The sequence below is a fragment of the Biomphalaria glabrata genome, chromosome 6 (genome assembly GCF_947242115.1).
Source record: "Biomphalaria glabrata chromosome 6, xgBioGlab47.1, whole genome shotgun sequence".
In the NCBI taxonomy this organism is placed as follows: domain Eukaryota; kingdom Metazoa; phylum Mollusca; class Gastropoda; family Planorbidae; genus Biomphalaria; species Biomphalaria glabrata.
This window is the reverse complement of record NC_074716.1, coordinates 50,742,965-50,764,666: the sequence shown is the minus strand read 5'-3', so window position 1 is coordinate 50,764,666 and position 21,702 is coordinate 50,742,965. Positions and strand designations below refer to the sequence as shown.

Here is a 21,702-nt window from a genome sequence, read left to right as displayed (position 1 = left end):
GCAATAAACAAACAACAACCATTCGTGTCATGGCGGAGAATGATACTTTATTATATTGAACGCGTGCACCTTTGCGCACCATATCAACATGCCCCTTCTACTAAATAAAACATGGTTACAAAAATAACTTGTGTGGAAAAAAAACAACAATTCCGAATCTGCCAACCCCCTCCATTTCCCGAAGGCATGTAAAAAGACAGATTTCGATATTCTCAGAATGAATATCAGAAATTATTAACTAACGATCCTTAAATACAATCTGCACCCATTAAGCCACTGTTACATCAGATCTGGATGAAGTGGTCGTTTCCTTTCCATTAGGACTAAAACAGAAAGATTTAAAACTCCTTTATCCCACTTTCGGTCAGAGTGTTACAAGATCAGCTGTCGTCTTCGAGAAGTACGCAGAAGTCTACTTCATAAAGCGCTGGTTGTGAGTGTGTGTGCGAATGTTACGTGGGTGTATGTAGATTGTATTCGCATCTATATTGTTTTTGTTATAGGTTATGCTGAGGTGAAAAATTGTAATCAAAAGTCAAAATAAATTTTCTATGTTTGGAGCATAAAATTATCTTAGCTATCTGATCTTATCTTATTTTATAGAAAGATATTGCTTGGCGTGAGCCTGGCCTAACAAATGTTGTTGAATGACAATCAAATAGGTGGTTTTGTAAAGGGACAATCTTTCAAAGAAGAAACATTTCCTTTCGATTAAATTGACAAAATGGTTGACCACTTGTATAACAGTAATTCTTCTTATAAAATGTTATTAAAAAAAGGAAGGAAACACACACATACATTTTCTCTCTTTCAAAACAAAAATAAACACCTTCTTTAAAATGTTAGTAGCTTGTGTAGCAGAAAACACTACATGTAGTGATACACAATTTTTTTATAACATTATTTTAGAAATTTTAGGATCTTCATGGCGCCTCGAAGTCCACCCACCCGATGGGTACCTGGCATTAGTTATGGAAAAGTAAAGGCGGTTGGTCGTTGTGCTGGCCACATGACACTGGTTAACCGTGGGCCACAGAAGTAGATAACCTTTGCATCATCTGCACTACATACATAAATGGTTTCATATAAAATATATGATTTGATTTGTCACGTATGATTTTTTTTTTTTTTTTTTACTAAAAGGCCAATAGTGAATAGTTGTAGGAATGGTGAATATTTATTTAAATAGCGCTTGCATATTTAGTATACAAATTAAGCGTGTCTCTTAAAAAAAAATAGACGCCGCTGCACCAGAACTTTGCAACATCTAAAATATCACGATATCAAATGTTCAATATCTATTCTAGTTTTTACGATCTAAACGGGACGGACAGAGACAGCAGCACACACAACAACTAATAACAGCTATTCCCCTTTTTTTTTTTTGGGGGGGGGGGGGGTAGCGCCGCTTATCGGGTTTTCCCATATTTCTATATATGTTTACTGGTGAAATTAGTTGTTTTTTTTTATTGATTACATGCACATACGACTTAAAGAATGACATCATCAGAATATGCGGTTACTGCATTTCCTTGTCAACAATATTTGTTGGCTCCTCGTTTACTACGCATATCCACATATAATAATCATCCATCAGGAGATACCTAAGTACCGGTACTTCATTCAATCTTTCGGCTTTTACAGAGGAGCCATTGCAGTGAGATTTGGAAGATGATCTTCTTTCTGCTAGGAGTAATGGTTGGTGCTGCGTGAGACGTCCGTGGTGTAGAGCTCCAGCACTTACTCTAAAATGTACTATCTTATCTTATAAAATACAGACGTTACTTCAAAAAAGAAGATGATTACGTCCTAGGCGTCATGCATCTATTCATGCATGTAAAGTGAATAACTTAAATTCTGCCTAGCCATTTGTTTTCCTGGCTAGCTCAGGCAACCCATTCCATGCTCTAATAGCACTAGGGAAGAAGGAGCAATTGTACAAATTTGTCCTAGCATATGGGACGAGGAATGTGCCTTTATCTTTGTGTCTTTCGGATTAGGCCTTTTTTATTAGATTTTGTTTTTGTATTTGAAGATTATGGTTCAATATTTTATGTATAATTGCTACTTTAAGTCTTGCTATCCTGTAGGCTTTCTAAATTTATTGATTTTACTAAAGGTGTTACTTTAGTCAAATGTGAATATTCGTTTGTTATGAGTCTCATTGCTCTATTTTGTGTCTGTTCCAGTTTCTTAATGTTTTCTTGAGATGTGGGGTCCCAAACAGATGATGCATAGGCCTATTCTATTATTGGTCTAACCAAGGTTAAATAACATTTTAGTTTTATGTTCTTATTTGATTTATATAGAAATTTCTTTTAATAAACCCTAATGCTTTGTTTGATTTTTTTTTTATAGTTTCATCAGTATGGGGATTTTATGATAGTATTTCATCTATTATAACACCTAGGTATTTTTGCCTTTTAAGTCTGTTTTACTGGTTTGCCATGAATAAGATAAGTGGAATTGATTTGTTTTAGTTTTTTTTTTTTTTTGTTACTCTTAACAACTGACATTTTTCTGGGTGGAAAGACATGCTCCAATTTGATTCCCATTTCTTGTTCTCTTTCTCTCTCTCTATATATATATCTCTGTTTCACTCTCTCTGTCTCTCTCTCTGTTTCTCTCTCTCTCTCTGTCTCTCTCTCTCTCTGTTTCTCTTTCTCTCTCTATCTCTGTGTGTGTGTCTCTCTCTTTCTCTCTCTCTGTTTCTCTCTTTCTCTATCTCTCTCTGTCTCTCTCTTTCTCTCGCTCTCTCTCTCTCTCTGTTTCTCTCTTTCTCTCGCTCTCTCTCTCTTGGTTTGTTGTAGACCTCTTGCGCTCAGTCCAAAATTTACTTGATCTTTCTCTTGTCTTGTATTTCAAGCATCTGATTGGGTAAACCCAAAGGGATACTTGAGCGATTAATATATGTATTTCTTTGTTGATCTATGAATTTGTTGAAGAGTTAGGAAAGCAGAATGGCATCAGATAACATGTGAAAGAAACAGCTGTAGAGCTCTCACGCTATTTCTGGGACACACATTTGAGACCCAAAGAAGACAGGCATTGTCTGCATCAGATGTGGCAAAATATGCTGGTCGCGACTGGGTTTGAGTGGTCAAGGGAAATGATTCACTCATCCTTAATCTTCAGAATCGAAGAAATTTAATTTGCAAACCCTAATGACTGGTTGAGAGTTTGAGAACCCCTGCCCTAATGACTGGTTGAGAGTTTGAGAACCCCTGCCCTAATGACTGGTTAAGTAAAATATTTCCACAAAGTGTATATTTTGTTAGGCCAGGAATCAAATTTGTATGGCATCCATCACCTAAAACGATACATAATTATCTTCTTTTTAAAGAAACGTCTGACAAGTATGTTATGCAGTTTTCACACACACACACACAAAAGTGGCTTTCAGATAAAAGGCTATGATGGTCAGTTCATTCCTGACCACTGATGAAAGAAATCTTTGCTAAATACTTTAGAGTTTCATGGGTTAAGTCTCCACCCTTATAAGAACTTAAAAGTCAATGTATATAATCATTGAAAAAAAAAACAACGTTGAGAGAAAATAATAATGTTTTTTTTTTTTTTTTTTATATCTTATATCACTCGAACACAGCTACCATCTCTTAACTCTTTCTCTCCGTAATTATTTACCACATTCTGGTGGGATCAACGCTGGTATCGTCAGTTCGGAGAGAAAGAGTTAAAGAACTTTTTCCATGAAAGATGCCTTTCCTTCCAAAACGCTCACGATTCTCAAAGACAACCTTCACCCATTAAACCACTGTTACGTCAGACCTGGACGAAATGGTCGTCTCCTCTCTATTAGGGAGAAAATTAAAGTAAAGTAGCCATTCAGGGCTGCCTGAGTCAGCCAGGAAAACCAATAACTTGGCAAAATTTAAGTCATTGATTAACAAGCATAATTAGATTGACCTAATAACATGCGTAGGCCGAATCATCCTTTTTTTAAGTAACATCTGTATTTCATAAGATAAGATAGACTGAAACAGAAAGGTTTAAAAACCCCATTACCCCACTTTCAGCTATGGTGTCGTCACTGAGAAGTACATAGAAGCCTAATTAATAAAGCGCTGGTCGTGCCAGTAGTAAAAAAAAAAAGTAAAGTTTCCCCTTTTAGACCTTGCGATCTATGGGGCATCTGTTTCTGTGGCCAACGCTTAACAGGCAGGGTGTCATGTGGCCAGCAAAACGACCAACCGCTTTTACTTTCCCCAACGAAAGTCAGGCACCCATAAGAGTTGGGTGGACTCAGGGGCGCCATAAAAATCCCAAAATTCCAGTCTTCACTGAAGTTCGAATCGAACCTAGGTCCCCCCCCCCCCCCCCCCCCGTGTGAGTGAGAGTGTAGGCCTACGTCTTTCGTGTGTGAATGTTGTTCATATTGGCATCTATATTGTTATACGCTGAGGTGGACTATTGTAGTCAAGCTGAATTTCCATTTGTTTGAACCAATAACATTATCTTAAACAAAAATATATAACAAAAAAGAAATAGGTTGTCATACAAATGTTCTTTTATTTAAGCCCATCCTTTCTTTGTTAAACCATTTGACATTCTGACACTTGTCTTAAGATATAAATCCAAAATTAATTTAAAGTATTTGAAGATCAGTTACAAGATAATATCATAGAGTAGATAAGATTGATGTACATAAGTTGCACACATTGACATCAACAAACAAGAGTCAAACATTGAATTCTTTTTTTTTTTATGTTTAATAAAACATAAAATATAATATTAGGAAGAGCTGCCACACTTGAAGATTTTCATAATACATTACATGTAAATTCTATAATGATTTACTAAGAGAAAAGTTACTTGCCAACTCTCAATATGTTTCAGATGTATCCAAACTTTTTTTTTCACAGCCATAAGATAAACACTTCCATCCATCCGAAAAAAATATTTTGGAATAAAAAATTTGAATAGGTCTTTAAAAAATGTTTTTTTTTATCACATAGTATACATAAAATATTTTATTGTAATTTAAATGGAAGCCTTCTTGCATAGTTTTTTTAATCAACATTGGAACAGGAAACAAAGAAGTTACAACAACGACCAAAACAAAGAGTACCTTTACAGACTAAAAACATACAATACCGGTACTAAATATTTGTGATTTCTTCTACACTCATTTCTTATGAGAAGAATGTGTGGGTCATACAACACGCCTCAAACCTTCACTGACTATGCTTGAGTTAATGACAGGAATGTAATGGTCTACAGTCAAATATGGTTAATTGAACCAGTCACTTATTCAAACCGAATCCTAAAGTACAGAAATAAAACCTATAATATGCGTGTAATGTTATCTGCTGATTCAGACTGAAATTCTGTATAATCAGACAACAGAAGGAGAGAGTGAAAAGAAAAAAAAAATGCTACAAGGTTGAAATGTGGAACTTCAATAGATCTAAAACCTTGAAGAATATATACCCAACAACACCAAACTTCAATGATACACTGAAAATGAAGATTAAGACATTGCCATTTCTACTCAATTTGCAGAGAGACTCATGACTGATTCGGGGCTAGTGGCTTGAAGGAAAAGAAAATTGTGAGCGCTAGATTTTTGTGGTGATTTGGTTTAAGAGCAGTTCATCAATAGAATGTGTCAGATCACACAGGAAAAGTTCTTTAAACATTGAATTTTCTTCTTCCTTCTCATTGTTATGTTGGAGTGTTCAGATGACTAGACCAATACATGAGATGAACTGCACAGTGGTTTCCAAATCAGGGAGCTATCCCTATAGTTTTCTTTCTATTGGGGTGTTTTGGGGCCAGTGTCTTGTAAGGGCCTCATGGTAAAGAGAACAGTTTTGAAGGACATGGTCAGCATTCTCTGGTGGCACTCCACATGGGCAGATTTCACTGGTTCCAATTTTGAGCTTCCGGTACATGTGTTGTCGCATTCTGTTGTGTCCGGTCCTGAGTCGAAAAATTAGACATTAATCTTGTCGGGATAGCTTATAATAGGCATCATCTTTATTGTGATTTGGATGACAGCTTGTCCATTTCTCATTTATTTTATTTACTATTAGTTTCTTCATTTCTTCTGTATAGACTGCAATGTTTAATTGTGAGTTTGTTCTCCCACTCTTGGCGAGTGTGTCAGCCTTGCTGGTGCTAGTATCCATTGAATAACAGTTTTTTTGCTGTTGTTCTTGAGCTTTATAAGTGCTGTCCTGAGTCATTTTTATATAGGAGGAATCAGAGTTTTCCAAGCTTTGGAGGGTTATTTTTGCATCGGTTAGAAAGACAATCTGACTGGGTGGGGTACTTGGATGATTTGCATGGTAGCAGCTAGTTCTAGTGCTTCCCTTTCCGCTCTGTGGCTGTCAAAAAGCTCTCCAGTTGCAATGGATTTTTCTAGTTTTTCTCCATCGGGCCATTTGATGAGTATTCCAGCTCCTCCATTTGTGGTGGCTTTATGAGAAAACATTGACTAAATTGTTGTAGGACCATTTGTTGTAGATCTTTCTAAAAAATTTAAGTAATATCCATTGTTCTTGTTTGTATGCTTTGCTATGTGTTTATATTGCACATATAAAAAAAATTACACAAGCAAATTTGGGGCATGCTAGTGTAATCGAACCAGCCGGTTAGTAGAACCAATGCAATAATGTCCTGATGTGGTTCAATTTAGTGGATTAAAATGTACTAACATACGTGTTGTGCATTATTGGCAAGAAAATTATTTAGAACAAAGCATCAACAGTCAAAATGAAACAATGTTCACAAAATTAACAATGACAAACATAAATATGCTATTCTCATTCTGAAAAAATCTTTCTGAATTATATTACATTGTATTACATTATTTTAAGAGTGCTCCCTAAAAGACATTCTCAAAATCAATTTCTTACAAGCATATCTTAAAAAGCATTGCTGCTCCTAATTTGATGATTAAAAGTTTAAATGATAATAAAACAAGTTTTGCTAAATTGCATACATGTCATGGAAAATGCTAAACATGCAATAAATATTAACTTTATTGTGGCAAGTCTACACAAAATCTGATAATACCAAATGTAGTTTTCTTTATATTGTGTTTCTTTTTTTTTTAATAGTAGTCAGTCAAACACTTGAAGCAAAAACTTTTTCAGTTATACAAAAAAAAAAGAAATGAATAATAACTGGCGTACATAAAGAATTAAAATAAAGGTCATGAGTATGCACTTTTCAATGTAAGAGAGTTCCTACCATCATTGATTACACCTGGAAGTTTATGAGCAATTGAAGGCGGCTGGTTAAAACATCTCTTGAATGTCATTTCCCGTTAGCTCTCAATCTAATTGAGTGGACATTATGGCATTCTGAAATTTAACAAAAAGAAGCAGTCAAACAATCCATCAGAAAAAAAAAATATGTACATGGCAGTAAATAGTAAATAATGTCTAAGACTAATTATTGATCCAGATTGGGAATGTGCTAGGATTAAAAAACAAAAACGTTCCCAAGAGAAACACACAAAAGAGAACAGTCGACGAGCAGCGCTGATACTGTCTCGCAAAATAAAAATTAAATAAGTTTTTGTAGCGCTGATACTGTCTCGCAAAATAAAAATTAAATAAGTTTTTGTAGCACTGAGCTCCTGCATTGATGGAAAGAAGTTTCAGACTTAAAGACGATTTGATCTTATATAATACAGACGTTACTTCGAAAAAGAAGATGATTACGTCCTATGCGTCATGCATTTAGTAATGCATATTAACCAATGACCTAAATTCTGCCAAGTCACTGGTTTTCCTGGCTAGCGCAGGCAATTCATTCATTCACTAAAATTAATCTTTTTTTTTTGTAATATATATCTGTGATTTTATTTGCTGGGTTTTCAAGATGCTCTTCCCTTGAGAGCCTGTTGTCTACAATGACACCCAGATATATGTATGAGTAGATGAAGTATTAGAATATTGTTTATCCTGAGATCATGTGTTAATTGCTTTTTTCTTCTAAAGTCAATAATGAGTTCTTTATTTTTTGTGACATTCAATTCTAGAAAGTTTGTAATGGTTTGTAAAGTCTTTGATACTGAGTTTTGTGTCCTGAAATAAAACCAACTATGACATCAGCAAATTTAACAAATATAATTAAGTCATTAGTGTAGGTAAAGTTAAAAAAAAAAAGAGTTACGGTTCCCTTTCAGATCTTGCAATCTATGGGGCAGATGATGTTAAGGCCATCTGTTTCTATAACCAACAGTTAATGAGCAGGGTGTCATGTGGCCAGCACACAACCAACCGCCTTTACTTTCCCCAATTAAAGTCAGGTACCCATTAGAGTTGGGTGAACTCAGGGGTGCCCTAAAATTCCTGAAATTCAAAATCCCAGTCTCCGCCAAGATTCGAGCCCAGGACTCCAGGTTCAGAAGCCAAGTGCTTCCCCACTCAGCCACCACAACCCTCTTAAATTCTCATAGATCGGCTTTATTAATTAGTGAAGGGCTGAGATTTAAATTGCTTGATTTGTTGATGTGGCTGTTTGGTGTTAAAAGCTGAGAAAGAAATCTAAGAAGAGATCTTATGCATATGATTTGGATGCATATAGAGCTGGTCCAAATGAAATAGATTTGCATTATCAGTTCCCCAGGCTGCTTTGTCTGCATACTGGTGAGGCAGTTATCGGCTTTTGTTACAAGTTGTTTAAATGCATATTTTTAAAAAGCATTTCACAGCTATAAATGTTAGTGCTACCGGGCAGAAATCTATTAGTTATAAGACTACCAATTTTTTTTTTTTTTTGGGTACTGGTAGGATTTCTGAAGTTTTCCAGATTTCTGAAATTAAGCATGCTTTTATCGAGTAGTTAAAGATATGGCATAGGTTATGTTTGTTTTACACATTCATTAACCAAATTTCTACTAATTTATCTGATGGAAAAGCCTTTATTACATTTACTGTTATGAATAGTAAGGTCACTTCATCTTCAATCACAAAATTGACATAGAGATTTTGGTTTTCCTTCATTAAAAATTTTCTATTTTTATCGCAAAAAAATCTTCTTTGTTGAGGCACCACCTGTTATTTTCTTTAAGCCATCCCAGCATGCTTTTCTTTAATCCATCCCAGCATGCTTGAAGTTGTTTTGAAAAAAAAAGTTATACATTTTTTCTTTGTATGTTTTTTCCCCTTCAATTATTGCTTTTAGATGTAGATCAATATAAAAATATTAGATAAAATCTTTTATTACCTTTAACATATATTCCTCATTGATATTTTTGTGCCAAAATGCAAATAAAATGTCTCAAAAGACAGATTCAGACTTCATTCATTCATACTAACTCTACATTAGCCTAGAATTACAAAAATCTGATAATCTATTTCTACAGACTGACATTTGTTCATCATGCTTTTCATTTAATCCATAATTAATGATTAGGAAGTGAACAAGGTGAATGAAATAAAACTAGAGTATAACATTTCTTTTAAGATAAACACATTGTGTTAGAATAGAAAGTAGCTTCATTCTTGTAGACAAAACAGCACACAAAAGTCATCATGTGCGTTAAGCATTAGCCGGCTTACTGTTCCCATTTCAGACCTTGCGATCTCTAGGGCAGATGATGTAAAGGTCTTCTGTTTCTGTGGCCATCGTTAACAAGGTTGTCATGTGACCAGCACAACCACCATCCTCCTTTACTTTTCCCCCCAACTAATGTCAGGTACCCATTAGAGCCGGGTGGACTCAGATGCGCCCTAAAGACCCCTAAAAAAAAAATCCGTCTTTGGACCCCGGGATCCCCAGTTCAGAAGCCATGCGCTTTGACACTCATCCCCGGGGCCTCCAGCTAGCATACAGCTACGTTGGATGTGATTGTGTTTTACGCCTCAGCAAATGTTGCTAATGCTACACGGAAGTTTGTAGCTGTTCAGTGCTTTTGTATAGCATGTCTTTCATGGTCTTCTAGGATGCTCAGTGTGCAGTGATCCATTCTCCTTTATGGAAATGTATGTGTCTATCTTTTAGTTCTCAGCAAACAAACAAAAAAAAACTTGATTCAAATTTTGAATCGGAATTTGAGATAAGAGTAATCCAAGCAGTTAACTCTTTTTCTCCTAATTGACGAAACCATCGTTGATTTGAACTCATGAAATTAAATTAATGTTAGATTTTATAAACTTTACTTTGTCTTTTATATAAAAAGAGCCTGGATTCCTCTTTAATTCTAAACCAAATAAGACATTTTCTGTTTACAAACAAAAAATTATCATAGCAGGGTAGTGAAATACTACTGAGCAACGAGCAAAATAAAGAATCCTGTCGAAACGTGGCAAATAATTACAGAGAAAAAGAGTTAATGACCCTTGGCCATACATTTGATGGCTAGGTGGTTCATATAATTTTAGGATAGTTTCTTCTATCTAAAGTAAGGGTTAGCTATTGAACAAAGAAAGTTTAGATCTAGTACACAAGTAGCACATATGTAGAAGCATGCAGTAGCCCAGTGGTTCCCAAACTTTTTCCTTAACGGAACACTTCGCACATTCTGAGTATTTAGCGGAACACTTTGCCTATCTTTTTGAAAGATTAATTCACGTAGTGGCCTTATAGTTAATTACTCCAGCAGTTCATGGAACACCTTTTCAGGCTTCGAGGAACACTGGCGTCCCACGGAACACAGTTTGGGAAACACTGCAGTAGCCTACTCCAACTTACCAAGCCTCCCATACGAGCAATATCACGGTCCAAGTTTCTCTGTGCTATATATCTTCTGGTGAAGTTTTTCACCTGATCTTTAACTCCGCTGCCTAGATACGACAGTCCACTGACAGAAAGTAAGATGGCCCCCAACACCTTCGGAGCATCCCCTGAACCGGTGGCTATGTATGAGTCCAGCACATTTTTAAACTTCTCCCAAGTGTTTTTCTCCACCTCAGGGTCAGTCTAATAGAGAAACAGAATACAAATATTGAGCAACATTATGATTTTAAATAAAGACATTCTTTTCATTTAACTCTGTCTCTCCTAATCGACGATACCATCGTTGATTTTGACCTCATTAAATTAAATTAATGTTTAATTTTTTAAACTTGACTTTGAATTATATAAAAAGAGCATGCATTTCCCTTTAATTCTATACCAAATAGAACATTTTCTGATAACAAACAACAAAGCTATTGAAGCCCCAATCATAACAGGGTAGTGAAATAGTAATGAGCCAAATGAAGAATTCCTTCAAAACGTGGAAAAATAATTGCGGAGAGAAAGAGTTAACATCAAAAGAAATTATAAAAGCTAGCTTAGTTTGACTTGAGAAATAAAGAAGATGTTAATGTAAGTTAACCTGACTAATTCAAAATTTTGTTTATAATATAAAAGAACAGAGAGAATAAGGGGGGGGGGGGGGGGGGGAAGGACTGAGTGATACAACTCTTGGCTATCGAACAACTTGTGTTCATATTTTGGTGAAGACTGGGACTTTGAATTTCATCAATTATTAAACAACTCTGAGTCACCCCAACTCTAGTGGGTAAAAGTAAAGGTGGTTGGTTATTGTGTTGGCCACATGGCACCATTGTTAATGGTCAACATTAGAAACAGATGAAGTTTACATCTTCTGTCCCCTTAGATTGCAAGTTTTGAAAGGAATATTTTACTTTTTTATGGAGAATAGAAAAGTAAAATAATGAATACTTTAAAGATTGATTATTAAGTATTTTTTTTACAGTTAGTTACTAAAGTTTGATAGAAAAAAATATTTTTAATCTAAAATAAATAAATAATGAATTATGACTTTATTTTGGAGAGTAGTGTTGTCTTCTCAAGTTACATGACATACACAAGTTTGTAAGTGTAGTAGCCTAATAAAATACTACAGGAAGACATGTCTTGATTCTAAGCTTTATTGAACAAGAATGACAAAACAGTTCATAGTAACACAGTACACACACACACAAGCTGACCTGGACACCAAGACATTTTGACACACAAGAACAGATCAGTTCACAACACACAACAAGAAACATAAATACACTACAGTAAGTGCCTTTATGCATTTACTTAAACCCAATGAAGAGACACAGCGTTGACAACATTTTCCTTCAGTTGATCGCTTTCAAACTCACTTCAATAAGCAAACAATCCAGCGATGAACTAACATAAAATATAAATAACTTGTACATAGAATAGTAACTTGACTGGCATATAATATTATTGCTGAATAAATAAAGCACAGTAAAGATACGACAATTAATAACTATCCGTCACAGAATACCGAACAATGACTCCGAACAATGACCCTGCTAACATAAAATATAAATAACTTGTACAAATAGAATATTAACTTGACTGGCATATAATATTATTGGTGAATAAATAAAGCACAGTGAAGATACTTTGACAATCAATAACTATCCATCACAGAATACTGAACAATGACTCCGAACAATGACCCTGTTAACATAAAATATAAATAACTTGTACAAATAGAATATTAACTTGACTGACATATAATATTATTGCTGAATAAATAAAGCACAGTAAAGATACTGACAATCAATAACTATCCATCACAGAATACTGAACAATGACTCCGAACAATGACCCTGCTAACATAAAATATAAATAACTTGTACAAATAGAATATTAACTTGACTGGCATATAATATTATTGCTGAATAAATAAAGCACAGTAAAGATACTGACAATCAATAACTATCCATCACAGAATACTGAACAATGACTCCGAAACAATGACCCTGCTAGCTAGCTCTGTTCCTTATATCGTACAAAGACCTTTCGGGATTGTTTAAATCCTTCAAGCTTCTTTATTACACTTTTATCTTTCTCTAAATATTCCTAAATTGAATTCGTTTCAAAGTCTTCGATATTATTCAGTCTAGGAACGAACACATTTGTTTAAACACACACACACACTGAGTGTCCTAACTACCTGGTCAGCTCTTTTCCGATTCAAGAAATTAAGTGTGACAAACCCTCTCCCTCTGACTTGATACAAAGATGCTTTTTTTTTTCCTTAGTCTTCAGATGACACTGAATCCAATGATTATGCAGACAAAAGTTATTTCAAAACTACATCGCGGAGGGAGAAGACGTAAAGGCCTGTTTTAATGACCAACTGGTAATGAGGGTATAGTGTCAGCACCATGACAAACTCAAACGTACTCTTAGCAAAATTTCAGGTTGTGGGTTATTGAATTATTAATCCTGTTAGCCTCCCCTAGGATTTGACCTCAAGACCATTGGTTTTGTATCTATGAGCTCACGGCACAGCCAGGTTAAAAAAACTAAAATACAGTAACTCCAACTTACGCTACGACTTTCAAGAGCAAGAGGTTGAAAGATTCTCCGGAGCTGTTCTTTGACTGTCATTCGCTCTGAGGATACATGAGACACATTTTATTTCAAAGCTTAAAAAAAAAATAAAAAAAAATAAAATTTATTAAGTTTTATTTTATCTTTTAGACTTGAATGTCAGTTGATTAGAAAAAAATTAAACCTATTAATGACCAAAGACTCAAAAAGACCAAGATTTACTGCGGCAGGGATAAACGACTGTATAGGAAATATGAAAACCATGCATATATGTAACCCCGCCAGACCAAGTTAAACAAAGGACGTTTGGGCCACGCGGCCTTCATCAGCTACAATGACCAAAACTGCTGTCAAGATACACTGTTGAATAATAATAATGGCACACTCTTTGATTCTGAAGATTAAGGATTAGTGCAGTGTTGAATAGTCACTCCCAATAAAGCTAAGAATAATCTAGAGCTTTGCTTTGACCTCCAATATACAATTATATTTTTGGTCACCATTGACTTAACTATAGTGATAAGATTGGAGAAAGTTTACTATCTGTCCTACTAATAAAAGAGGTAGCCTTGTAACTGGAATCGACCGAAACAAGAAATAGAGTGTGGAGCTTTTAGCCGTCTGAGTACTCACACATTTAAAAAAAAATGTTCTGTAATTACTGGTAGGCAAATCAATGCCTATGATGGTAACGCTTTGGGTCCTGGCATCTACAAAATGGATTGATAATTTTGCTATTAGCACTGTGGCTTATAGTTCTTTTTTGGCAATGTTTCTGTAATTGCTTTGTTAGTCATACATTTACCTGGCCAGCAATGCAGCCAAAAAACTTGTCATTTTCTTGTAAATTTCTGAAACTACTTTCTTTTCTGTCGCAAGCCTTCAAACACATACAAACACTCTCATTTTGGAGTCTAAGACTAAATATTACCTACCCTTCATTTTGCTGGAGTAAAATTCATCTCCCATTTTGGCCAAAGTCCTGCCACATGTCTCTGTTGAATTCAAATACAAATGATATTTACAAAGAAGAAATTAATGATTTTGATCATGTGTAATGGGAATAAGCTGATCGCAAAGCCATTCAATTCATCCCACAGCCATTCAATTCATTCCACAGCTATTCACTTCATCCCACAGCTATTCATTTCATTCCACATCTATTAATTTCATCCCACAGACATTTATTTCATCCCACAGCTATTCATTTCATTCCACAGCCATTTATTTCATCCCACATCTATTAATTTCATCCCACAGTAATTAACTTCATCCCACAGCTATTCATTTTATTCAACAGCTATTCATTTCATTCCACAGCCATTTATTTCATTCCACATCTATTCATTTCATCCCACAACCATTAACTTCATCCCACAGCTATTCATTTTATTCAACAGCTATTCATTTCATTCCACATCTATTCATTTCATTCCACATCTATTCATTTCATCCCACAACTATTCATTTCATTCCACAGCCATTTATTTCATCCCACAGCTATTCATTTCATTCCACAGCCATTTATTTCATTCCACAGCTATTCATTTCATTCCACATCTATTTATTTCATCCCACAGCCATTTATTTCATCCCACAGCTATTCATTTCATTCCACAGCCATTTATTTCATCCCACATCTATTAATTTCATCCCACAGCCATTAACTTCATCCCACAGCTATTCATTTTATTCAACAGCTATTCATTTCATTCCACAGCCATTTATTTCATTCCACATCTATTAATTTCATCCCACAACCATTAACTTCATCCCACAGCTATTCATTTTATTCAACAGCTATTCATTTCATTCCACATCTACTCATTTCATTCCACAGCCATTTATTTCATCCCACAGCTATTCATTTAATTCCACAGCCATTTATTTCATTCCACAGCTATTCATTTTATTCCACATCTATTTATTTCATCCCACAGCCATTTATTTCATCCCACAGCTATTCATTTTATTCAACAGCTATTCATTTCATTCCACAGCTATTCATTTCTTTGCACTGTCATTCAATTTATTATTTCATTGTTAAAGACTACAATCCCTTAATCCTACATGAAAAAAAATTTGCTCAGTACAACAGAAGCTTGAGCTGGTAAAGCTGACATCAAACTTTTACAAGCGGATGTGATTCTATTCAAAATAAAAAATTAATATCTTTGTGTTTACCTGTATCTATAGGCCTGTTGGTTTTTGCAGCATCAGTGGCTTTAAAAAATCTAGATTCATTTCCCGCTGCTCGTAATTTGAAAGAAGCATAATTATCAGGATTGGGTTGAGAGTCATCATCAAATTCCTCACCCTCTGCTTCAAAGTGGAATGCATCAACATTTGTTGTAGACTTTGATTCTGTAAAATAAAATAACTTTGAACATCTATGCCGTTTTCTGGCATTTTTCACTAGTAAAACTAAAAACTATATCAGACTTATATTAATTACGAAGACCTGTACAATTAATTACAATTAATACCAGTGTATTGTTATAAACCTGGTGGTGAGACAGATAGGGGTAGTGCTGTGTTTGTTTTTAGACTACGCAAATCGCCCCAGGCCAGCGCTAGACGAGCAGTCAACCGCAACGAGTGACAGTACACGCCAGTTCAGAAAGGACATGCGTTGTAAATATTACGCATGCAGGTCACTGCGAATGTAATCAAGCGAGTGGTCAAGCGACATTCCACCCGGTTCTAAAAGGCCAGATGGGACCCTATATAAGAGCGAGTGTGTTTGAGTCGAGACACTTCACGTTACCTTGCACTGTGACCAGAACGAGGCGAAGTCAGAAACAGCACGGTGTGTGAAGTCAGTCCGGAGCAAGGCTAACTTTTTGGATAGTCAGTGTTAATGTTGTTGCCAATTGTGATGTATTTGAAATTAAACTGTTACTGATACTTTGAAGCCCTGAGTTGTGAGGTTCTTTAAGCTCGTTGTGTCGTGTGGTGTAGTTTGAAGAGAGCCTGGGTAGTAAGAGAAACGTAACAAAATATTTTTAAGATATTTCTCAGGAATCTGTTGATGAAAGCCTGTACTTTTTTTTGTTGTTGCTTCAGTTGTTCTCCATGTTTCAGAACCATACAGTAGGACCGCCTTACATAACAGTATTTTTAAGATATTTCTCAGGCATCTGTTGATGAAGGCCTGTACTTTTTTTTTTGTTGTTGCTTCAGTTGTTCTCCATGTTTCAGAACCATACAGTAGGACTGCCTTAACGTTGTAGTCAAAGATTCTTATCTTAGTCTTGTTAGAGATGTGTTAAATCATTTTACCGAAGATTACTGATAAGTAGTCTGACTGGTTCAATGCATTACACTGCTATATGTGGGGAGGGCTCAGGCTACTATGGGTGAGACTAAGCTAAATATATATATATATATATATATATATATTTATATATATATATATACTGAAAAATATAAAAGAAAAAAGTTTCATCGAAAATCCAAACAACTTACTTGGCAAGGGCTCAAAATCGGGAGAAAGGAAAAGATCTATCAGTTCATTAATGTCTTGTAGCACAACTTGTGTCTGTGCCATAGTTTCCATTTCAAATATCACCTTCAAAATAAACAAAACAAGCAAAGTAAAAACAAAAATCTTTTAAAAAAAACAAACAAAGCTTTACTATGGGTAAGAACTGTCATATATCCCAATACTGCAAGAATAAGATTCTTTTATCTAAATAATAATAATAATAATATAATAATCTTTATTATCCATAAGGCAAATTGTATTACAATTTGTGCATTACACCAAAATATACATTCACACCAGACTCACTTATAATTTACATGCAAAAAGTTTATACCAGATAGTTTCTATTTAATGATTTGATTGCCAGTGGAGCAAAAGAGTGTTTGTGTCTGTGTGTCTTTGCTGTCAGTGTCTTGTGTCTCTTTTGTGATCCAAAGGGTGATTTTTTATTTCTAGAATCTTTTTAGCTTTTTTATGAATGTTTGTCTCAAACAGCTGCCCAAATGGGGTTTGTTTTTTGCCAATTACTTTACCAGCAGCATTTAGGATTCTATGAAGTTTACTTTTATTTTTAATGTTCAGATTGTCATACCAGGCAGTGATATTGAAACTTAAAATATTGCAGATGTGAGCGTGATAAAACATAGCCAAGGCCTTTTTGCTAACATTAAATGAGGACATTTTTCTAAGTAATCTTATCTTATATGGTACAGATGTTACTTCAAAAAAGAATATGATTATGTCCTACGCGTCATGCATTTAGTCATGCATATTAATCAATGACCTAAATTCTGCCAAGTCACTAGTTTTCCTGGCTAGCTCAGCCAACCCATTCCATGCTCTAATAGCCTTAGGGAAGAAAGAGCATTTGTACAAATTTGTTCTAGCATATGGAACTAGGAATGTGCCTTTATCTTTGTGTCTTTCTGAGTATTTTATTAAATTTTGTTTTTGTATTTATTTGAAGATTATGGTTCAGTGTTTTATGTATAATTGCTACTTCACTTTTAAGTCTTCTAAATTTAGTGATTTTACTAAAGGTGTTACTCTAATCAAAAGTGTATATTCGTTTGTTATGAATCTCACTGCTCTATTTTGTGTCTGTTCCAGTTTCTTAATGTTTTCTTGAGTTGAGGGGTCCCAAACAGAGGATGAGTATTCTATATTATTGGCCTAACCAAGGTTAAATAACATTTTAGTTTTATGTTCTTATTTGATTTATAGAAATTTCTTTTAATAAACCCTTATGCTTTTTTTGTAGTTTCATCAATATGTGGATTCCTTGAGAGTTTTACATTTATTATAACACATAGGTATTTTGCGTTTTTTTGTCTGTGTTACTGGTTTGCCATGAATAAGATAAGTGGAATTAATTTGTTTTAGTTTTTTTGTTACTCTTTGTTACTCTGACATTTTTTTGGGTGGAAAGACATGCTCCGATTTGATTCCCATTTCTGTAATTCCTCTAATTCTCTTTGTAAAATATCTGTATCTAGTGTTCTTTTTATTGTTCTATATATTATACAATCGTCTGCAAATAATCTGACTTTTGTTCCTGAACTAATGCAATTTGGTAAATCATTTATGTAAATGAACAATAGTAGTGGACCTAAGACTGTTCCTTGAGGTACACTTGAGTTTACTAATAGTGGTGTTAATTTAGAGCCATTTAATATTACAGTTTGTTCTCTCCCTATCAGAAAATCTTTAATCCACTGATGCAATGGACCATCAATGCCAAAATATTTTAATTTTATAAGCAAACTATGGTGGTGAACTTTGTCAAAAGCCTTGAAAAAATCTAGTAAGATAGTATCTATTTGCTTACTGTCATCTAAACCTTTTGAAAAACCATCAATTAGTCCTATTAGTGGTGTTTCACATGATCTATATTTCCTAAAGACATGTTGGTATGGAGTAAGAACATTATGTTTGTCTAAGTGGTTTATGATGTTACTACATTTTATGAGTTCTAGGATTTTACATGTGATGCTGGTAAGTGATACTAGTCTGTAGTTTCCTGGGTCAGATTTTTCTCCTTTTTTAAATAGAGGGGTGACATTAGCTTCTTTCCAGTCCCTTGGTACTCTGCCCTGGTTAAGAGATGCCTGAAAAAAGTATTTTGAACACTGGGGCTAGCTCATTGCTTAGTTCTTTGAGTAATCTAGCTGGAATACCATCAGGTCCAGGTGCTATATTTGGTTTGATGTTGGCTAATAGTTTGTTTTTTTTTCCTTGTACTTCTATATCTTCTATGCTGTCTACTTTGTTCAAATTAAGTAATATGTCTTTGTCTCCTAATCATAATCTTTGCTGCCCTTTTTTGCTAATATTATCAGTATTTGCAGTAAAGGGTAATTTGGTTTATAAGGTATTTAAAAGTTTGCACTATTTCAATGGTCTCTCCAGCTACAGAAACAATATCAGTTTCCTTCTTTTCCCTACGAAAATCAATTATCATTTCTTTGTTGTTGTTTTTTTTTACATTTAATAATAAAAAAATTATCTATACAAAATTTTTCAATGTGTTCTATTTCTCTGAAATACTCATTTACATCTGAGCTCTCTGAGAGCAGGGCAAGAATAGCCGCATCATCAGCGAATTTTGTGAAGGAGCAAAATAGGACTATAGGATTGAAAATCATTGGTGTACAAAATGAACCACAATGGCGATGTTACAGCCCCCCTGGGGCGCCCCTGAGTTAACTATGCGTGCATTTGATATTACATTGTTTACCCTAACCCTCTGAGGTAAATAAAACAAACTAAAAACTAAAACCACTAATTGATTAACTAATTGGTTAATTTTTTTATTTTGATTCATTTATTGTCATTGGCTATGAATAAGTATGCACAATTTTAACTTGATCCGAGAATGGGAAGTAGGAGAAAAAATCATGTACAACACGTAATATACACCAACATGTCTCATTAAGTAGCATTTCTTTCCCCTTTTCAATGCCAAATAAATTAATTAATTAACAATAATTAATTAACTAACTGGTTAAAATTGTGATTGATTCATGTTTTGTACAACAAATAATTGTGCTAAGTTTCAACTTGATCCAAGAATGGGTTGGGAGAAATGTGTACAAAAAATTGTACCAGGCAGACAGAAAGACAGAGTTGATATAAGCTTTGTACAAGTTAGCCTGAATTGAACGCAACTTTTTTCTATACAGTTATATTTTGTTAACTTAGTTGATTGTTTCCAGATGTAACACTTCATTAATAACAAAGATACATTTTTGTCACTGTCTGCAATAAAATGAGTCTGAAACTGTTATCAAAGTACCTACTTGACTAGTCTACATCTTACACTTATAATGTAATATTAAGACTTAAGTATATGGTAATAAAATATAATAATCTCTAGTAAATCAGGATTTACCTACGCTACGGCTACGGATCCTAGATCTACCTACAAATTACGCCTAGTAAGGCCCTAGTACGCCTACAGCTACGCTCTTGAGTCCTACACTCACGACTCAGTCAACTCAGTGCCTGTTTGATGCTTCAGTTTCACTATCATATGACATATGACATGATATGTCTATCATCTATGACTGTCGTGTTGGTACTTACTACTGTCAGTGTCACTGTAACTGTTACTGTACCAAAAGTTTGGCAACAAAATGAAAAGGCAAGACTACCGCTACGCCAAACTCATGAAACTGTGCTAACAGTACTCGTATACGACTAGATTTCTCTAGATTCTAGATCTAATATGATATCTAAATACTCTAATCTCTCGATCAAAATCTATCTAGTCTAGTACAATTCGACACTTCTAGCATAACTTCCTTCTACGACTACAGCTCTCAATTGCTGACATCTTGTGAAAATGTCCTTGATTTCCTAGATCTAGACTCTATAAATAACAATAAAAAGTTGGATTTCCCGTTATTAGATCTAGGGCTGAAATTAGATTTACATCTCAGACAGTATAAAATAATTTCGCCTTTTTACATTACTAGAAAGTCTGCTTCGACAATGGCAATGATATCAGTGGCGTAGCATCCATGGCGCAAAGGGGTTCAATGAACCCGGGCCCACGACCATTTAGGGGCCCACATCCGATGGTGTAACAACCATGGCGGTAGGGCCGGATTTACTTCAATACAACATAAGCTCTAGCTTAGGGCCTGTAAGAAATATTTAGTAGTTACATACAAATATTACAATATCTGGACTTATATGGGGCCCCATATTTCAAATAGCAGAAGGCCCACCGAACTCTAAAAATACGGCAATGCATGGCGCGTAGGGGTTTTATATCGCCTGGTCCCATGGCTAATGACCAATTGTGGCCTGCCCTACACTTCAATTTTGTAAAAATAATTGGTTAAAAAAAATAAAATTTTCTTAAAATGTCCTAAACGTCATAGCTTATCAAACTTTATATTAACATTAAAACATCAACCCATGTTTTTACATATAGTAGCAATTGAGAAGAGTTCTGAACCCAAATATTATTTTCCTAGTCACCTTTTTCCAACTATTCCTCATACTGATACTTTTCTATTGTATAAAAAAATTGGGACTATAACTGACAATATACTCTAGAGTCTAATTAACTCTAATTGTTCCATTTAATTTCTCCTCCCACATCCGAAATTTTTTGTTTAGAGCTTTGAATGTCAGTTCTTTAACACAACAAAGTAATAAACATGCCTACTGAACAAAATGTACCACTTACAAATGAGCTTTTTTTAAAAAATATATTTTTCGAATATTTTTGTTCTGCAGTGATCCTCAAAGTTTTAATCTAACAATGTGGGATATCTTATCATTTCAAGGAACTAATCAGTTGTAGGCCTATTTCCAATGTAGTAAGGGCCTGTAAATTCATATTAGAATATTTTTCAAGTAAAAAAAAATTATTCAAAAGGTCCTTTTTCAATAGGATGAATACTGAGCTGTAG

General features: G+C 34.7%; 1 protein-coding gene across 2 annotated transcripts; it reads right to left on the bottom strand.

Annotated features, from left to right (window-relative positions):
* Nucleotides 1-4,506: 4,506 nt before the first annotated feature.
* LOC129926782 (uncharacterized) lies at nucleotides 4,507-20,650 on the bottom strand. Of its 2 annotated transcripts, none has more exons than XM_056032644.1 (7): nucleotides 20,169-20,650; nucleotides 16,759-16,861; nucleotides 15,475-15,654; nucleotides 14,226-14,285; nucleotides 13,288-13,352; nucleotides 10,672-10,899; nucleotides 4,507-7,331 (listed from the first exon to the last, which is right to left on the bottom strand). In XM_056032644.1, the coding sequence occupies exons 2-7, from the start codon at nucleotides 16,847-16,849 to the stop codon at nucleotides 7,302-7,304; spliced, it is 654 nt and encodes a 217-aa protein (XP_055888619.1). In that variant the 5' UTR covers nucleotides 16,850-16,861; nucleotides 20,169-20,650; the 3' UTR covers nucleotides 4,507-7,301. The 2 variants fall into 2 exon arrangements, with proteins under 2 accessions (XP_055888619.1, XP_055888620.1); XM_056032645.1 differs by having other exon boundaries at nucleotides 20,363-20,650.
* Nucleotides 20,651-21,702: the final 1,052 nt, after the last annotated feature.

Bases quoted from the DNA above. Each gene is read 5' to 3' on its own strand.
- LOC129926782 (XM_056032644.1), bottom strand. From the start codon at position 16,849: ATGGAAACTATGGCACAGACACAAGTTGTGCTACAAGACATTAATGAA. The intron at 15,655-16,758 runs GTAAGTTGTTTG...TTTATTTTACAG, and splicing joins CGATTTTGAGCCCTTGCCAA to AATCAAAGTCTACAACAAAT. The intron at 13,353-14,225 runs GTAGGTAATATT...ATGTATCCTCAG, and splicing joins TTACTCCAGCAAAATGAAGG to AGCGAATGACAGTCAAAGAA.